Source organism: Callithrix jacchus, chromosome 8 (genome assembly GCF_049354715.1).
Source record: "Callithrix jacchus isolate 240 chromosome 8, calJac240_pri, whole genome shotgun sequence".
Lineage (NCBI taxonomy): Eukaryota > Metazoa > Chordata > Mammalia > Primates > Cebidae > Callithrix > Callithrix jacchus.
This window is the reverse complement of record NC_133509.1, coordinates 135,773,988-135,794,027: the sequence shown is the minus strand read 5'-3', so window position 1 is coordinate 135,794,027 and position 20,040 is coordinate 135,773,988. Positions and strand designations below refer to the sequence as shown.

General features: G+C 51.9%; 1 protein-coding gene, 2 long non-coding RNA genes and 1 other non-coding gene across 5 annotated transcripts in view; 1 reads left to right on the top strand and 3 right to left on the bottom strand.

Moving 5' to 3' along the window:
* RTL1 (retrotransposon Gag like 1) overlaps nt 1–20,040 on the top strand; it is a 23,409-nt gene extending 3,369 nt beyond the window's left edge. Inside the window, exons 2-3 of one of the 2 annotated variants that reach the window (XM_035261507.3) lie at nt 6,357–6,418; nt 14,956–20,040. In XM_035261507.3, the coding sequence (XP_035117398.1) occupies nt 15,041–19,120 (4,080 nt within the window). In that variant the 5' untranslated portion in view covers nt 6,357–6,418; nt 14,956–15,040 and the 3' untranslated portion in view covers nt 19,121–20,040. Of the gene's footprint in view, nt 1–6,356; nt 6,419–9,458; nt 9,612–14,955 lie in introns of those variants that run through there. The other variant, XM_009006557.5, reaches the window with a different exon arrangement.
* On the bottom strand, nt 233–9,499 carry LOC144577478 (uncharacterized). The gene is made up of 3 exons (XR_013521594.1): nt 5,162–9,499; nt 4,894–5,060; nt 233–963 (listed from the first exon to the last, which is right to left on the bottom strand). It is a non-coding gene; the product is annotated as an uncharacterized LOC144577478 (long non-coding RNA).
* On the bottom strand, nt 1,923–1,999 carry LOC118145414 (small nucleolar RNA SNORD112). Its single transcript, XR_004730529.1, has one exon. It is a non-coding gene; the product is annotated as a small nucleolar RNA SNORD112 (small nucleolar RNA).
* LOC103795936 (uncharacterized) lies at nt 10,008–16,149 on the bottom strand. Its single transcript, XR_013521596.1, has 3 exons — nt 16,019–16,149; nt 15,461–15,580; nt 10,008–10,143 (listed from the first exon to the last, which is right to left on the bottom strand). It is a non-coding gene; the product is annotated as an uncharacterized LOC103795936 (long non-coding RNA).

Sequence of the window (20,040 nt, the reverse complement as noted above, 5' to 3'; positions counted from 1 at the left end):
TTTCCCCCTGGCGTTCTCTCTGGAGCTTTTGTTTTCCTCTGTTGGGTCTCCCTGCCCTGAAAGGGAGCGGCTGCCTGTCTCCAGGAGGGGTTAAGCATTTTGTGACGTGATAACATGCAGAGAGCCACCGAGTTTTGCCGGGTACTGTGTGTTGGCTACCCTGCTGGATGATTTATTTGCGCTATTTCCTCATTGAGATCTCAATAGCCCTGTGAGAGAGAGATTATGAGTCTTTTTTTTTTTAAATATCAGGAAACCAAGGCACAGAAACACTTGGGGATTTGCCAAGGACAAGCAACCCAATGTCTGTTCGTAGCTGGGTCTGTGCTCAGGGTGGCTCGCTCCCTGCAATGCCTCTTCTCCCCTCCCCTGGGAGAGAAAAAAAGGGACCAAAAGCCCAGAACACTGACAGTGGCTCCTGCTACTCCTGACAAGCTCCCAACGGGGATGCTGCCTTGGCTTCATAGCCCCTCTCCCTCAAAGCCTGTGCTCTTTCTGGAATTATGACTCTGTCCCAGAGGTCCACACGCTCCCTCTCAGCCCTGTCTTACCCCAGAGCCCTCACCGTTACTCTAGTCATCACATGTCCTTCTCCTGTTCTGGGTCCAGACCCCTGGCAAGGAGGAGCCATAATGGCAATCAGCCATTTCCCAGCTGTAATCAAGCCCAAACGTCATCCTCAGAACTCACAACACTGAGATGCAACTCCTGCCCGTGGACCCCACAACCCTGGGTTCTGGGGCCCTGCACACAGCAGGCAGGGGAAGCTGGCATGGAGCAGGCTGAGGCAGTGGGGGGATGCCAGCCTGGGCCCCACCTCACTGCAGACTTACCCCGCGCCACAGGGCAGACCACATGCTCCTCGGACACTGCCCATCTGCCCATCTCGGTGCAAGAGAGAATTCGAGGCAGTTTTCACGGAGGCAGAGTCAGATCCAGGCAACACTGGGGTGCCCAGGGCTTCTAGAAAGGGACAAAGGAAGGGGTGATTAAATTTTCATCAATTCTAGAAAAATGCAAAACATTCCCTTTAACTGGGAAGAACATGTCAATGAGGCATCCCAATTCCAGGGACAGGGCTTTGCTGTGCTTTTGAACATGGTGTTTTGGGGCCACAGGTAACTTTGGGCTCCCCGACAGGAATACTTCAAGCCTGCTCTTTAAGGCTTGAAGAAGCTGCCTAAAAAGGCATGACCGCGTGAAGCGTAAGAAGCAAGGGAGCCTGAGAGGAGCAGGTAGCTCTGTGGAGGCGAGGTGCACCTAGAGGGAACGGGAGTGGGCAGGGGCTGAGGCTGGCGAGTTCCAAGCCAGACCCTACAGGGTCTTCCATGCCAGGATCAGGCCTTATTTTTTGGACTCCATCCTGGGAACTCCGGGAAGTCAGATGGAGGCTCCAAAGCAAGACAGGAACAAGGTCAGAATGCCGTTGTAGAAAGATCACTCCATGAAAATAAACTTTTGCAAACAATTTTAACCCACCACACCATCGCTAAGAAGCCGGGGAGAAGGAACAGTGGAGGACGTGTTTACAGGTTTAGCTGCAAGCATGCTCACAGCAGTGCCACCGGCAGCAACAACAGTGGGAACAGCTTAGATCCCTTTTGTCAGGCATCAGTCGAGCAGAATCGTATTAATTAAAACCTCAATTTGTGACACGCTCCCTCACTGATCTGCATAAAGACCATTTTTATTTCATGTATTCTTTTCTAAACAAATGCCTTAATGAACACCTACGAATCGGTGACCCACTCTGACGGCTCAGACCGTGACCGAAGCTTCTATCTGCTCATTCTCCTCCCCCGGAGCACTTTCAGCTGGGATTTTCAACAGCAGAAGAGGGTGAAATCAACAATGCTGTATACATACCATGGAATATTAAACAGCTCTTAAAAAGAATGAACAGCCGAGACCTATTGTCTTCTAATGGACCTCAGTGTTTTGTGTAAAACTGGATTAATCATTATGCTTTGTTCATAAACACTGTCTCATCATTGGTCCAGAAAGGCCCCCTTTGATTTTGCTAATGTATGCACTGTATCATGTATTCATCTGCCATAATGTCATACACCCTCATGAGCCCACTCCCCAAACCCAAATCTCGGAAATTACTTACACCTGCCTCCACAAGTTGCCCCCCCACTGGGGAAAAGGACCTGAGGCTTTTATGCCAGCAGTAAGGACACTGGGGTGCTGTTAGAAGGAATAGTGATCTTTATTATGTCTAAGCAGATTCATGAAGGAAGAAACACAAGCTGCTTGGAGAGGAAATATACGCTATGATAGAGTTTATGTAAAAAATAAACAAAGTAATAGATTTTAGAGGTATATGCATCCACATATGCAAATGCACAGAGAAAATATCTGGAAGCAGACACCTGAGACTGAGAAGAGCAGTTAATTTGCTGGGGGTGCTGGGGAGGGGCCGAGGGAAGCCTTAGGTCAGCCTTATCTGAGGTGTCTGAGTTTTACCGGTGAGTGTGTTAATTATCAATGCATTCCTTGCATAACTAGAATGAGCATTTTGTGTGGGGGGTTGTTTGTTCACTTGTGGGCTGTTTTTGTTTGTTTTTACAAATACAAAGCAAAGAGTGTGGTTGCTGACGGATGGTAGTGGGTACATGTGCCCAGAGCGAGTTCTGCAGCACACAGGGGATTTATTTTATCTCAAGTATCTTTTTAAAAAAATATTCATGTGCTCTAACTGGAGCCCTGAGCCTCTGAGCAGACTGTCAGTGACATGGGGCCAGCAGGTGTGTGCCTGGGGCTGTGATTTCACCACCTACGGCCCCAAATCCCTCCCAAGCTGCCTGGCACCCACAGGGGAGCGCTCTCCTCTTCGGTCTTTAAGAGGACCCGAAAGCCAATGCCCTGGCCGGAGTTCTTGGAGATTAGCCGAGTGGAATGAGACCTCGGGGGAATGTGACATGAGATGGGGCCGGGCGTGGGGACGAGGAGCTCTGGAGAGCTGCGGCCGGCGGCTCGCGTTCACAGCCAAGTACGCTTGCTGGCACAGAGCTTAGGGCCTCCCTGCACCCCTGACAGCTTGATTCCTGTGCAAAACACACGACTACCATGTTTCCTCCTGACTCTAACCCACAGGGACTGTGGCTAAACGGCACTGCCGTTTCTAACCTTCCAGCTCCAGGGAAACCGGAAGCAACCTTGCCCACCCTTGCCCACCCCCATGTCTGGAGGAGGCACCCTGGCTCCCAGTCAGAACCCCCCACCGTCCCCCACTCCTGCTTGCACACTAAGCTTCAGGTCCCCTGCAGCTGTCACAGGCTCTCAGAATCCTCAAACAGGTACGAGTTACACATTCGACAAGGATGTGACAAGCATACTCTGCCTACATAGGGAGGCACTGAGGCTGTGAGATACCAAGAACGCAAAACTCAGCCGCCTTTACCCCGATCAGTCGGCTCCCCATCCTGCTCATTCTGTCTCCATCTGCACAGACCACTTATTGGTTCATGAGTTCAATGTCTCCCTTCTCACGGAGCTAATGCAGACAGGGGCCTTCCAGAACTTCTTTCTCCTCTGCCAGGCAGAGTCCTACTTTCAACCATGACTTTGTGCGGAAGAAATGTGAGACAGGTTAACCAGCCCTCGCCCGCCGGGCCTCGCTCTCAATCGCCTTTCCTGCACTCGAGGCTCCGCTATTTTATTCTGGACTGGGTTTGGTTCCTGTGAAAACCTTGGGGTGATTGTCATGGTTTTGCAAATATTAAAAAAAAAAAAAAAAATTTTTTTTTTTTTTGAGACAAAGTCTCTCTCTGTCACCCAGGCTAGAGTGCAGTGGCACGATCTCAGCTCACTGCAACTTCCACCTCCTGGGTTCAAGCGATTCCCGTCTCAGCTTCCCAAGTAGCTGGGACTACAGGTGGGTGCCATCACACCCAGTTAATTTTTTGTATCTTTTTTTTTTTTTTTTTGAGACGGAGTTTCGCTCTTGTTACCCAGGCTGGAGTGCAATGGTGCAATCTCGGCTCACCGCAACCTCCACCTCCTGGGCTCAGGCAATTCTCCTGCCTCAGCCTCCCGAGCAGCTGGGATTACAGGCACGCACCACCATGCCCAGCTAATTTTTTGTATTTTTAGTAGAGACAGGGTTTCACCATGTTGACCAGGATGGTCTCGATCTTTTGACCTCGTGATCCACCCGCCTCAGCCTCCCAAAGTGCTGGGATTACAGGTGTGAGCCACCGCGCCCGGAAAACACAAAATATTTTAATGGTAGGTAAACAAAAATGCAGTGCCCAGACTGAGGTTACCTGCATCCCATACTCCATTCCTCTCAAAGCCTACAGAAACCCAGGCAGTGCCCATGAAAGACGTGCTGCTGCCTCGAGAATAGGCCCCGTGCAGCCTAACGGCGCCCTGCCCCTCTGCCCTGACCCCGTTCCCCTCATCTTCCCTTTGGATTCCAAAAAACGAGAAGGGCTTGCAAAAGGGCCATTTAGGGGCAGACCCACCTAAATTAAGTGCCTTTTCTGCTTGTGTTGAGCATTGCTATGTGCCAAGCATTTGATATTTTATTTCCTTTAAGGTATCAATCCAGGCAACTCTTGAAAGTTCCCATCCCCACCCTCTGTGAGAGGCGGAGGATGATTTACAGCCACACGTCCGCAGTCATCCATCTTTGCTAAGCAGAGTCTGCCCTCTCTGACCCCCAGGTGGACCCCTGAGCCCATCCCAGATGTCCCCACACACATCTGTATATCATGGTGATAAACTTTAACACTGCCCTTGGTTTCACATAGCAGACAGACAAGAGTAACAGGGGTATTGGATTTTGGGATAATATACTACGTTAAGGTTATATGACCCCCAACTCCTCTCAGACCCCGCCTACCAAAAGGGGATGTTGGGTGGAAGAGAAAAGAGCACACATACCTGGCAGGCCACCAAGCGAGACTGGAAGGCTGGTCTTCTTCAATGTCAGACTAACAGGGCCCCACACCCCTCCAAGCCAGGGGCCATCCTGGGGGCAGCAGGGCTGGGCCACGACCTGGCCTCAGAAACACCCTGACCCACTGCCCACTGGGGGCAGTGAGCCTCAGCTGCAGAATGAAGGGCTCCAGTTAGTTCCATTCTAAGGAATCTACAAATTTGCTATTTGTGTAAATTTACACATTAGGAAAAGAAATATCATTTTTCAGACCTTCTGATTTGGTCCTGGGCCAAGCATCTGCTCCCTTCCCAGGAGAAGGCAGCCATCTCCCCTTCACACCACCTGGGAGGGCAAGAAGAGAAACTGGTCATTTAGTGTCATGGCCAAAGAGCATCCTGATTCTCTGAGTCCTTGTCCCAGGCCTCATCTGCTGCCAGCAGCCCTACTGTGTGCCAAGGGAGGATGAGACAAAGGAGTCACCACTGCAGATTACTATGAGGGAGCAGGACAAAAACCCCCGGGGTTGGGACGATCAGTGGGAAGGGACGACCACCCTGGGACACAGCCTCTTAGAATGGCCCATGCAGGTGGCGGGGTCAGGGTAAGGAGTTACAGCTCAGGCAGCTGAGAGATTTACTCAGCGTCCAGCACAACCTGGGCCCAGACTCACAGAAACCTTTTTTTCTTTGAGATGGAGTTTCATTCTGTTGGCCAGGCTGGAGTTCAGTGGCAAAATCTCAGCTCACTGAAGGCTCCATCTCTCAGATTCAAGCAATTCTCCTACCCTAGCCTCCCGAGTAGCTGGGATTACAGGCACATGCCACCATGCCTGGCTAATTCTTGTATTTTTAGTAGAGATAGAGTTTTACCCTATAAGCCAGGCTGGTCTCAAACTCAAATGATCTGCCCACCTCGGCCTCCCAACATGCTGGGATTACAGACATGAGCCACCCCACCAAGCCAGACTCACAGAAATATTTCCATCCATTTGCTAGAGAGCAAAATGGTTATCCATCAAGAGCAGGAGGCTTCCAGGAGCTGAGAAGCAAGCTGCAGGGCCAAGGCCAGTGAGGACACCAGAGAACTGATGCTCTGGCTGGACTGAGGCCTTGCCTCAGCGAGTGTGGGCCCAGGTGGGTGGATGTATGACCCAGGGCCTTGGATTCCTCTTCTGAAAAATGGGGACCATGAAAGGAGGGCCCTCACAGCTTCTCAGAAGGACTGAATGAGTGAAAACCTGTAAAACGCTGCGAGGAGCCCTTGGCATATAGTAAGCACTCAGGAAACATCACGGGGGTCCCCAAGGTAGCCACGTGGAAAAAAGAAGCTCACGACAGAGAGGCAGGCAAGCAGAGCAGGTTGGAAGGCTGTGTGTGCACTGTGGCTGCCACTGTGGAAAATGTATGCATGTCAAAAGACTGGACTTTCGTAATTAAAGAAACAAATGTATTCAATAACTTTTCAGAAAGCAGCGAGGTTCAAGCCACACAGGACCGGAGAAGATCCACTTGAGCGCCTGCAGCCAAGGTAAGATGTGGGGCGGAGGTCCCATGTCGACCACCCCCAAAGCGTGGGCGGGTGGGCAGGGGAGCGGGGGCAGTGACGGGATGGGCTGGCGCTCAGGAGAAGGGTTAAAGGATTCATTTGTCTGTAAGAAAAAACCATGACACGGTGGTGGGCACTCAAGGCCTCGATTCACACACTTCAGCAGCTGTCCTGGGCCAGCTGTCCTCTCCCTCCTCCAACACCAAATAAGCCAGAATGAGTTGGGAGTGACAGCACGCACCTCTGGGGTAGATGGAGGCAGACACTGAGACCCCCACTCTTGTGGTGTGGACACCTCTCAGACCACGAGGCTGGCCGTATCAATGCCATGGAATGAAGCCGGCATCTCTGGCCCAACAGGTCCCCAGATGGCAACTGCCAACCGCACTCTGGGTATCTGTGCCTGCCCTCACCGTCTACTAGGCGAGAGACGAGAAACCTGGCTTTAAACCCTGCCTCTGTTTCTCTGGGGCCTTGTGCCAGCACCTTGCCATCCGAATCCCAGTTAACTCTGTAAGACAGCGGCACATCCCCCAACCCATAAGGAGCGAAGTCAGTTTCAGGGGTGAGTGGCTAGAACCATGCCTGACACGGAGCAGACACTCAGAGACTCACTAGGATGTACTTAATAAATACATGTAATCGGCCCACCGGGGTCACATTCCATCTCTGCACATACCTCTCACCAACTCCAGCCACCAGCCTCCCCTGCCGGGGGGGGGTGTCCATGGCCTGGGTCCGAGCACTGTTGTTGCTGATAATTACGGCTCCAGAGGAGTCGCTTCACCCCGGGACTCTGCTTTGCTCACTCTGGAAGCAGGGCATCGTCCCCTCGTGGGATTAATGGGAAGATTTAAGTTGACACCGTGCATGAAATGCTGTCCAAATCTTGACCATTACAATTACAGCGGGTGTTCTGTAAGTAATGAGAAGAACCCTAACGCCAGCGGCAATCCCTGACTTACGGCATTTACGGTTTACAAAGGGCTTAACATGCCCATCTTCCCTCCAAAGGAGGTGCTCCTCTCTGTGAGTCGGGAAACCGAGGCTCTGTGAGGTGAGCCGGCATCTCATCTGCCTCCTGCTTCGTTCCACCAGGCCCCACAGCGGGGCCCTCCTTGTTTGCCTTGCAGCCTCCACCCTCCCGCTCTAAGAGCAGCCTCACTCCTAGGCCTACAGCCTCCTGGGAGAGTAGAGGGCCCACCCGAGATGAGCGCATTCCACTCTTAGACCCCTATCAAGACAAGCATCAGAAGAGACCACAGTCTGTGCTTTCAACCATTGCTCGGATATGGCAACCTCTGTTTAAATGAAATAATACAATGACCCCAATTTAGAGGAGCAGCTGGTAGAACTGAGGCAGGAATGCATGTCCCTGAGCTCCACCGATTGGGCCAGCCATCTCCCCTCATTACTGTTTCCCAGCGGTCCCCCACAGGCACCTCTAAGGAACCCCAGAGCTACAGGAGCACAGTGAGAAGACCACCACCCAAACCCTCCCTGCAGACATGGGGAAACTGAGGACCTGGGAGAGGAAGCTCACGCTGACAGTCGATGCCCGTCTAGACTAGGAAGCTGGTGCAGGCCTGTCCCTGCCCACTTGCCTTGAAAGGCAAGATCAGGCTAAGGAGCAGCTGATTGGCCCCACTGATTTGGGCAAGACAAGGACAAGCTCACCGTGACCCCTCACACAGCCCCTCCCACAGGCGGCACAGTCCCCTTCCCAGGGTTATTCTGGGCAGAGTGATCCAGCTGCCCCTGGAGCTGCCAGTCAAGCATGGAGGGGGCAGGGACACAGTGCAAGAGCACTGTGGGGCCCGGGCACTGCCTGTCACCTCGATGGCTTAGGAAGGTGAGGGGCTGGGGGTCCCTCTGCAGAAGACCCCACCCTGCTGGGTGGTCTGGGATTTAGAGATGCCCTGGGGACATCCTAGTTCTACTGTAACTCCCTATTCCTCCTTCCAAAGACTCAGTTTCCCCATCACCGCAATGATGTTCAAGGCCCATGGGGCCTGGCATTCAAGCACTTCAGTTCAGACCATAGGGGTAGAGGGGGAGTGTCCGAATCTGGGCTGCCCTGAGCCGAGATGCCAGTGGCATCTGCCCTCCCACCCCATAAGGCTCATGTCGTCTTTAGCCACAAGGCAGGAGTGTGCAGGGTTGAAGGGTCCCCGGGGGTAGGGACTCTAACATGAGCTATGCCAGGCTGCTGCCCCTGCAGACTCCACAGTCCACTAGGTCCCCCAGGACCCAACCCAAGCTCCTCATGAGGACCTCAGGAAGCCTCCAAGAATCTCACCATCCTCCTCACCCACTCCCACCTAGCAAGTGGCACCAGAGGAATGACCTGTCCTTGACACTTATTCATACCAGGCAACAGGTATGAACAGGAAGGCTCCCACGTTGCCATGGACACATCTTAACCTTAACATGAGTTCAACAAAATCAATAAATAACAACAATCAATCAATAATAACAAACCATCCCAGGGTCCTTGCCTGCCCACCCTCACTATGACGCTACGCGTTCCATCCACAGGGGGCCAGGGCAGGCCAGGTAGCAGAGGGAGTTGCTGGGGGATATTCATTTTGAGGCCACTTCACCCCTAAGACCCGTAGCTATGTCCCTCAAACCGCAGGAGCTCTGAGCATCACCTAAGGGAGGCCAAGATGGACAGGGGTCTTCGCCTGACACCCATCCTGGCAGCCCAGACAGGCAGGCGCCCCAGGTGTGACTGGGCTCATTTCTGGAGGCCACGAGAGGGGGCATGGCCAGCATTCCAGAGAATCCACATCTCCCTTATTCCCCATTCCATCCTCATAGCCTCCCCGATTCTCACCAGCTTCACCTTCCTCCATAGCCCCCCGGCCTCCCACCCTTCTCCCCTGTCCTCACCTCTCCCCTAGTTCTTCCACCCCTGCCCCCCACCCCAGGCTCAACTCTGCTCCTAAATATCCTCTCATCTCCTCTTCCAAGCTCTATTTTTAAAATCAGATTTCCTTTACTGTACAGGCGAGCTGACAGAGAGAGGTATTCGCTGAGGGATTTGTCCCCCCCATACCCCCCCCCACACCCAACCCTTCATAGACACACGTTGGCAGCCCTGACCCAATGGGCCACTGGCTGAGAGGCAAGCAAGGAGCTGACCCGACCAAGGCGCTGGGCACTAACGGCGGTGAGGCTGGGGTGTCTGTCTCTGAGTGTTGGGGGGAAGAGGGTCCCACTCGAAGACCTCAAAGGCAGTTCTGACCCCAAACCAGGTGCACTAAATTCTGGGCTTTTATTTTAAATAAGGTGGGAATTTCCAAATCAGTAGACATTTCTTAAAGAAACTGTCATGAGATTTGAGAAGAACACGAATTGAGTCACATTTGAAAGACTGAGAATATGGTTTCTGCAAAGTCCAGAGAAGAGGCAGGGCCCAGGCTTTGGCAGGCCAGCTGGTGGGCAGTTGGAGCCAGATGGGAAGCCCGTAGTGCCCACCTAAAGCCAAAACTGGGAGGACTGACAGGCCCCAACAATGCCCAAAACCTCCCAGAGAGACAAGTGATCAGCAGGGCTGGAGGGAAGCCCTCGCCCTGCTTCCAAGGCCCCCACTCACCTCCATCAGGGTATTCGTCTCCAGGGCGGGGCCTCATCTCCTCCCAGGTAATGATCTGCAAGGTGGGTCTGCCTCCATTTCCCTCCATGGGGATCCAACACTGTGCCTGGCCCAGAAAAAGAATCAGGACATGCTGCTGTATGAATTAATGAATTCTGTGAGAGGGACTTGGTTAAAAGAAAGAAAGGAAGGAACCTCCTCGAACAGTAAAGTCGAAATGTGCTTGGAGGCTGGAAAATGGGAAACTCAGTCTTTTCAGAGGGAAGCAAGAGGAACAGGAAATAGAAGCTGGAAACTGTAGATGGTGAAAAAGTTTTGGTTTCGTGCGAAAGGAACTCAAGCTTTATGGTTTAAGAAGAGCAATCTAACGATTTTCAGTGTGAGAAATACTTGGTCTCATTTTCATTTCATGCTGAGGCATTTGGATTTGATGCAGTAGACATGGAATTTGACAGGTTTGAAGCTGGGACTGCCTTGATTAAAAGTGGGTGCCTTGCTAAGATGGTGAGGCTTTTTGTAGTGATGAAAACCCGTTGAGATTTTAAGCGAGAGTTTCATGATTTGAGTTTCCTGGGAAGAAATCTGGACTTTGAGAGATGACAGGATCGAAGTTTTATATCATGCTAAGGAGTCTGGATTTTTGCCAAAGGGTTTTAAGAAATGTGATGATGAGATTTTTGCTTGTGGAAGATCAGTGTGCAGAAAAACATGATAAAATATATTTCACAGATAATGGCTCTGGGATTCATATTACAAGCAAGAAGGAAACACTGGAAATCGTAAAACAAAAGTCACGGCCGCCAATTTAACAGTCATGCGCAAACCTTCTGCCTTTCTATCTTGGGGGGGTACCAATTCCAACCTGTAGAGCTTGCCTAGGACATGAGATTAATGTTGACACCAAAGCTGAAAGATTTTAATCAGAGGAGTTACATGATCAATATTGCAAATATGAAAAGAAGTTTGGAATTTATTTTGAGGCTCCAACATGATTAGACTTTTGCATATGCCTAGGAATTTGATTTCGCCAATAAAACGTTCTAGCAGAGTGACCTGGTGAGTTTTTTGCATTTGATAAATAATATGCAGTAAATTACGAAATAAAATGCATATTTTATGCTAAGAGTTTTGACTTTTCTTCCGTTTACAATTAAGAGACACTAAGATTTTAAAGATGAGTTGTAAGATCAAATGTTATATATTGTCCTAGGAAGTGTGAATTTTGTTTTAAGGGATGGCATGATCAAAGTTTTATATCATATTTACAACTTTGGATTTAAGCCAATAAAGGGCTTCAAGCATTAACAGAATGAGATTTTGGATTTTTAATAGACTCTACTGAAGAAAAATTACATGGTAAACTGTTCCACTTTGTGATGAGTACTTGGGACTTTATGCTACAGGCAATGAAGAAACTTTGAAAAGTTTTCGGTTGAGAAGTTACAGGCTCCAACACCTGCATTTTGGCAGAGCTAAAAGACAGGATTTCTATGATAAAGATGATCTGATCAGATTTTTCCCACATGCTAAGGAGATGTGGTTTTATGTGAGAGCTGGAGGCATTCAAGTGTTCTATTTGGAGTGGGGGATGAGCTCGTTGTTGAATTCTTACACAGAGGCATTTGGATGTTAGCCAGTAAAGAGTTTTAAGGAGTAAATTGATGAGAGTTTTGTCTCCAGAGATACTGGATTGTAAACATATTTTAAGTTAAGGTGTCTGGATTTGATGAACCAGATAATGAATAACCATCGGACCACTCCTCAGCAGAGGCGTCCGTCCCCTGGGTACCGGGGCACCCAGGCAGGGCTCCATGCTGAGGAGTTGGGTCATTTACAGACAGCAGGTTTTAAAAAGAGGAGTTATATGTTTAAATGTACATAGTATGCTAAGAAGACTGGACACTATTTTGAGGGATGACAGGATCACATTTTTATGCCATGCTAAGGAATTTGGATTTGAGCCATTAAGTTTTGTTTGTTTTTTTTTTTTTGAGGAGTCTCCCTCTGTTGCCAGGCTGGAGTGCAGTGGCGCCACCTCGGTTCACTGCAATCTCCCGGGTGCAAATGATTGTCTCGCCTCAGCCTCCAAGTAGCTGCGATTACAGGCATGAGCCACCACTCCTGGCAAATATTTGTATTTTTAATAGACAGGATTTCACCATGTTGGCTAGGCCGGTCTAGAACCCCTGACCTCAAGTGATCCACCTGCCTTGGCCTCCCAAAGTGCTGGGAGTACAGCTGTGAGCCACCACACCAGGCCCATGTGAGCCACCATGCCTGGCCCATGTGAGCCACCACACCAGGCCCATGTGAGCCACCATGCCTGGCCCATTAAGAAAATTTTAAGGGAGTAACATGAAATTTCGTGTTGGGTAGAGTAGTCAGAGAAATTGTCTGGTAAAATGTATTGTTCTATGCTAAAAAATAATTAGACCCTATGTCATAGGTAATTAAGAGATAGAATAAAGCTTTAAGCAGATGTTGTAAGAGTAAATGTGTGTATCTTGCAAGGAAGTGTGACCTTTTTATTTTGAGAATGACACAGTCAGAATTTTATATCCTGCTAAGAGGTTTGGAATTAAGCTAATACAGGGTTCTAGGAGCGACCTGATGAAATTTGGGGGTTCATATCAATCAGTTGGCAAGTAAATGACATGGTGAAAATTTGTATTTTATGCTAAGTGGTTGGAGCATTACATTATAGGCAATAAAAATGAATTTTTGTATGTTTTAAAGAGAAATTATGAGATAACCTTTATTCATCTTGCTAACAGTTTAAACTTCAATGTTAAGAAGTCAAGCTTTTTCTAACATGCCAAGGATATCAGATTTTGAGTTGAAGACAGGAACACTGAAGGATTCCATCATTCACATGGTTGAATTTGTAAATATGTTAAGGACTGTAGACTTTATATTAAGAAGGTGCATAATCTCGTTTTTAAATCATCTTGGTAAGAAATTTAAATTTTTACCAATAAAGGGTTTTAAGTGAGAGACATGCTGAGATTTTTTACTCCTGATGGATGAGTCTGCAGATGAATTACTTAGTTAAATTTTGTATTTCAATCGGAATTTTATATTAGAGGTTTGGAATTTTGCAGGGCTAATGCATACCTCAGAGGAATTTAATGAAGGGAAATGAGTTAATTTACGCAGTGTGCTGTGTATATGTTGCTGTGGTGGTAGTGATGATGACCGTGACGACGGCTCTAATTCTTATACCAGGCTAATTTATATACTATGCTTTTAAAAAAATGTGATCTCTATCTTGAGGAATGACAAAATAAGAATTTTATATTATGTTAAGGCCATTACATTTTAGCCAGAGAATGGTTTTGAAGAGTTTACATGTCAGATACATTTACGCTAGAAGGTTTGGATTTAATATTGCAGACAGTAAATAAACAGTGGAAGGCTTTAATCAGAGAGACCGCATGATCAGATTGAAGTGTCATGCTAACGAGGGTGTGCTTCATTTTGAGAAACAGCAGATCTGAATTTTGTATTCTGTTGGAAAGCTTGAATTTTAGCCAATGAGTTTCATGGAAGGGGGAAACGCATGTTTTTTTTACAGATGGGTCCAGTGGCTAAGAAGAAAACTAACAAGTGACAAAAGGCATTTAATTTATTATAAAGAGCAGTAACTATACAGCTAATCTATCAGATCATCAAAACTCAGATTTGCTCTTCCCAAGCAGAGAAGAAATGTGCAAATAACCCCAACCAAGACATCCTCTTTCAATTCTGTCTCAGCCCGCTAAAACCACCCAACATCAGATTTTTAAAAATTCACTCCGGGACCGTCAGATTCCAAAGATGTTGCATGCTCCCCCAGCCCACACTCAATGTCCCAACTCTGCCAGATAGGTGTCTATATTGGGAGAGGCAACCAGCAACAGAGAGAAAAAGATACTTGCTAGAATGAGGGGACCAGCCCCACCGGAGTGAAGAAGGGGACCCGGGAGGATAAGATGGGAGAGGCATGCAAACACGCTTGCACTGGGAAATTGAGGCCAGATGTGGGAAAGTCCGGAAGCCTCACAAAGAGAGCAGTCCTGGGAGAGTGGAGATTGCAGGAAGAGAGGGAGATTATCTGAAGATCTCCTCATCAGCCCAGAACTTGGGAGAACATAGCATTGGAAGGAGACCAAATCAAGAAAGAGAAATTGGACAAAAGTCTGAGTTGGAACCAAGTAACAATTATGCAATTATCCAGCACATAGTAGGTATGTCATAAACTTTATGAAAAAAAAAAAGAATCCAGACCTCTACACTCCCCCTAAAATTTCCACTTTGAACGTGGGGAAGGAAATAAGAGCGATTTTGAGCTGCTGACCCAACTGACGGGATAGCAGCCAAGTGCCCGTTTTCTCCTCTTCCACTGCACTGGTGAACAGTAGGCATCTGTGCTGGAGATTCCCACTCCACAACCAAGGTGGCTGGGCTTGCTCCAGAGCCCTGAGCCTGCCAGGGGTGGCTTTGGATGGCGCTGAGAGGTGACCTCTGTGATTCTCAGTTGAGCAAAGCAGGAAAGGAGGGGTGACCAGGTGCGTGTGCCAGGGTAAAACGGAGCAGCCTGTGCACCCTGCCAGCTGCCCGCCTGCCACAGCGGCTGCCCCGCTGGTCACTCCACAGAATTTATGGGCTGTGAATTTCCAACATCTATTGAGGGAAATGGACAGGACAAGCAGACTGACTAAGCCTGGGAGGCAGGTCAGGGGTTGACAGATCTTCCCTCCCTGGGGGTGCCCCAAATGACCAGCCAAGGAGGCTGGTTTGAATATAAGAAGGCCTTCCCCAGTTTCTCTCTGCTCTGATGCGTTGGGCATCTCATTTGTCCTTGAGAACCTGGCACTGCCACCTCGCGAGATCCTAAACTACTGCCTTTACTCTACTCCCCACCCCCCTCCACCACCAGGTTCCATCTCCACAGTCCCAGCGGCTGACTGGACGCCATCACGGCCTTACCCATCTTCAGAACACACTCCTTGTCATCCGACGAAATGATAGAACCCTCTGAAGACTCATTTGAGACGATGATGGAGCATAAGAATCCATCATCAAAACAAATGGAGTCCTCCGAGGGCTCATCCAGCACCACCGAGGCGGCATCGGGCAGTGGCGTGTGGGGAGAGGCGGGGCCGGCCAGCGGCCCCGCCCAGAAAATGAAGGAGCCTCCCAGGGGCCCACTCCAGGAAAGGGAAGAGATGCCCACTGATCTACTCCAAGACATGGAGGAGCCATCCAGTGGCCCACATAAGGAAATAGAGGATCCACCCAATGACCTACTCCAAGACCTGGAGGAGTCATGCAACGCTTCACACCAGGCAAGGGGGGATCCACTCAGTGGAGCATCTGATAGGATGAACGAAGCATCAGTCAACCCAACGGGAGCCCAAGAAGAGCAAGAGGCTCACACTGACCTGAAGGAATCGGGAAGGGAGGAGGCTCCTCAAGAAGGGCAAAACCAGACCGAGCACTCTACCGCGGAGCTTATGGCCATGGTGAGGTCCATCATCACGCTGTACTTCCGAATGCAAGACCTCAAAGAGCAACAAAGAGTAGCAGAGGAGATCTTGATCAAAGGGATCACTGCAGGCCAACTGCCCGCCCCAAGGCACTTCTCCGGGGATCGCAGAGAATTCCACGAGTTCATCGTGCTCTGCCAACTGACCCTACAGAGCTACCCAAGAAAGTTCTGTAACGACCGTCTGCGCGTCGGCTATGTCATCAACCACCTCTCCGGCTTGGCCTTAGAATGGGCCAGAGCTCTAGTGCAGGAAGACAGCCCCCTGGTCGGAGACTTCCCGGCCTTCCTGGAGGCCATGTCAGAGGTGTTTGAGTACCGCCAAGCACTGCGTGTGGCAGAAGACGCCATGTTCAGTATCAGGCAGGGTGGCCGCTCGGCCACCGAGTACATCGATGAGTTCCAGAGCCTGGTACCCATCTTGGGCTGGCCAGACGAAGTCCTGCAGGCCCACCTGTGCCAGGGGCTCAACGAGGAGATCAGGCACTATCTATTCCGGGTCCCTCAGCCGGAATCCCTGGACAGTCTGATCATGCTCATCCTGCAAATAGAAGAGAAGCTGGCAGAGAGAAGAGCCATGCTCAGGCTGCCCCCCGAGGCCCGCCCCCGGAACCTGACCTGGATCGACTCACCTGCTCCAGAGAGGTGGAGCGTCAGCAGCTGGCTGCCCAGCGAAGTCCATCCGGGTATCAACCGTGCCCACCTCTTCCTGCTGCTCATGGTGAGAGTGAACCCCTACCACAGCGTTGCCGTCCAGGCCCTGGTAGATTCAGGAGCCGACGGCAACTTCATGGATGAGAAGTTCGCCCAAGAGCACTACGTGGAGCTCTACGAGAAACCTTACCCTCAGCCGATCCATTCCGTGGACGGCTCGCTGATTGGCAACGAGCCTGTCTGGCTCTACACGGAGCCCCTGGTGTGCATCCACCAGAACCACCAGGAGTCCATCGAATTTGACATCGTACCTTCACCAAACTTCTCCGTGGTCCTGGGCATCCGCTGGCTCCGAGTCCATGCCCCAGAGGTCGACTGGATCAAAGGGCGCTGCACCTTCCACTCTCCCTACTGCCTGAAGAACTGCTTCCGCCCACCCCCGCCATGCATTGCCCTGGAGAGACACGGCATGAGCCTGCTACCCGGACTGCCACACCCATACTCAGACCTGGCCGACGTGTTTAACCCGAAGGAAGCAGATGATGAGACTTCCGACCAGCCAAGCTCAGACGGATCCGATGATCTTTCTGAATCAGAGCCCTCTGAGCTTCAGCAGGCTGGAGACAGTGATCACAGTGAGACCTTTTCCGAATGTCCCTCCACCGCGCCTTGGGAACCTGTGCGTGCCAGGATGCAAGGAAGAGCCAGGCTGCAGGAGGGATACTGGGACCTGCAGGACATGCTGACCGACAGACAGGACTACATACAGATGATTCCGGAACTGTTTGACCAGTTACACGGAGCCGCGTGGTTCACAAAACTGGAGCTGCGTGGGACCATCGTGGAGGAAAGCGTGAACGTGCACGGCACCGAAGATGTGTGGAAAGCAGCGTTTGGTTTGGAGCTTCAAGAGATGAAGAGCTACCAGCCGTTCGCACTCTCCCCAGACCCTATCATCCCTCAGAACGTCATTCACTTCATCCTAAAGGACATGCTAGGCTTCCTCGTGCTTTCCTACGGCCAGGAAGTCCTGATCTACTCAATGAGCCAGGAGGAGCACCTCCACCACGTGCGCCAAGTCCTGGTCCGCTTCCGCCATCACAACGTCTACTGCTCCCTGGACAAGAGCCAGTTCCACCGCCAAACCGTGGAATTCCTGGGCTTCGTCGTCACCCCCAAAGGGGTGAAACTGAACAAGAACGTCATGACCATCATAACAGGGTACCCTACCCCTGGCTCCAGGCTCTCTCTGCAGAACTTCATGGAATTCGTCTTCCCCTACCGGCACTTCGTGGAGCGCTTCTGCATCATCGCCGAGCCCCTGGTGCGGCAGCTGCTGAGCTCCTACCAGTTCTACTGGGGGGCCGAGGAGCAGGAGGCCTTCGAGTGCCTCAAGAGGGCCTTCCGCAAGGCGCCCCTCCTCCACCACCCCAAGCCCCAGAACCAATTCTACTTGGAAACCGGCGTCACCAGCACGGGCCTGTACGCCTCCCTGATCCAAATTGACGAGCAGACCGGCAGGAGGGCCTGCTGTGCCTTCTACTCCCGCAGCATCTCCCCCATCGAGGTCGAGTACTCGCAAGTGGAGATGAAGATCCTTCCAATACGGGCTGCCTTCATGGTGTGGTGCCGCTACCTGGAGAACACCGAGGAGCCCATCATGATCCTTCTCAACACAGAGGATCTAGCCTCTCTGAATAATGACAGGCTCACCGTACTTCTCCCCGGCCACTGGGTCTTCTTCTTCTCCCACTTCAACTTTGACATCATGGAGCTGCCAGAACAAAATGGCAGCCGAGCCCTGCCACCCGTGAGAAACCTCCGGTGGAGGAGAGCCTTCCGGAGGAGGACAGCCGCCAGGCAGACCCTGCTGCTGGCCTCAAGGGGGTTCCCCATGGATCCGTCAACGGAATCCGGGGAAGAAGAGAATGAAGACCAGGATGACGCCAATGAACAGGCCCTACGGCAAGAGCTGCTGGCTGTGATCCCCATCAGCCAGCTCCTCAACAGCTTCCTCGCCCACTTCAGCATGGCCCAGATCAGGGCCGTGATTCTGCAATTCTTCCGAGGCCTCCTGTACTGGAAAAACGTGCTGGCCCTGGCGTCCATCCTCGTGCTACTGCGGGTGAGGCGTCGCCTCCCACTGCTGCCAGCACCCACCATGCAGGTGGCTCGGCCCCAGCCCCGGCGCTCCCTACGACTCTTCCTGGACTCCTCCCTCGTCGCGGGCAGTGGCATCACGACAGCCATCACCCAGCTGCTCACCCAGATGCCCGCCCTCATAGGCGCAAACACCATCCCAGCGCAGGAGCTGGCCGAGCTATTCCTGGGCCCTGGCCGCTGGCAGCGAAACGCACTGCAGCCCCAGACCCACCAAGGCCTACAGTTCACCCCTGGGTTCTGGCTGACACTGTGTGAGTTCTTCGGTGTGAGAGTCACCCCCCGGGAGGGCGGCCTCCCCGTCCTGCGTGAGAACCGCTACCTGGAGCTGCACGTCGTTGGCGATGAGGATGTCGTCTTGCGAGAAGCCCTGCAAGACGACCTGCAACGTTACCGTCAGTGTGGCCTGCATGACGGCCTGCAAGACACCTCGCAGGACAAGCAGGACAACGACGTGCAGGAGGCCCCGCCCAGCCACGCGGCTGCGGCCCACCCGCTCCGCCCACGCCACCTCATGGACCCCCAGGTCCTGGAGTTCCTCAGTAGCCGCCTGCTCCACATCCGCAGTGCGGACGGCCAGCTGCACCTGCTCAGCCGGGAGCAGGCCGCCAGGGCCCTGAGCCGGTTCCTGACCCTGATCTACAGGCAGGCCCTGCCCGTCCCTGCCTGGGGGAGCCAGCCCAGTGAGCAGGCCAGGCTGGAAGAGCTGCCTGACGAGGACGAAGATGCTGACCTCGACTGAAGACGCCTCCCCATCTCCATCAGAGAGTCCCCTCTGTTTCTCTGGCCCCAATGCCTTCCGAAGCCCCCTGGCCTCCCCATGCCTCAGGCTGCTTCGCTTCCCTTCCTGCCGCTCCTGACCCAAGAGGAACCCGCTAGTGAAGGGCAAGAACTCTGACTCATCAACCAGCAATGCCAGTGTGCCAACAGACTAACCAGTCCTCAGAGGCCTGGCGCCAGCCCTGGGCTGCCAGTACTCAGTTCTCCAGGTCCCCGGCCTGTGCCTGGGGGTGACATCCATGAGGGAGAAAGCAGTGGCGAACAGGAGGTGACCTTATGACCCACGGCCAGATGAAGAAGCAGGCATAGCAGGCGCAGCCAAGCAAGCAGATGCGGGGGCCCCCACCCGGCCTGGTGACGGCCACCCTGTGCCGTCCTGGGACACTGACCTCGGGTGCTCCACTGACTTCTTCTACCTCCACTGCCGGTGCTCCTGCTCCCCTCACCCCCACCCCCCAACCTCCCAACATCTGATGATGTAGTGCCTCCCTCACCCCCATCCCACCCTGCAAGCAAGCCCACCCCACCACGACCACGCCAGCTCTCTAGACCCTGCCTTCCTCTGGCCCTGAGCTCCGGACTTACCTGGACAAAGCCGCTCTTTGGGGTGTCCCGATGTACCAGTGTCGCTTACCAGACCTACGCGGTGAGCGAGCGCCTCCTCCTCCCAACATCGAACACTGACAGTGCAGGGGTATCGGGGCCCCCATAAAGGGAGGGGGTCCCAGAAAGCACACAGACACGCAGGGGACCCTGCCGAGTCAGAGTCACAGAGAGACTCTGGCCATACTGCTTTGCAGGGGGAGAAGACCCTTCCCCGCCCCCTGAACTTTCTCACCCCCTAATCTTTTTGCACTCCTCAAATAAAGCAAAATAAAAGAC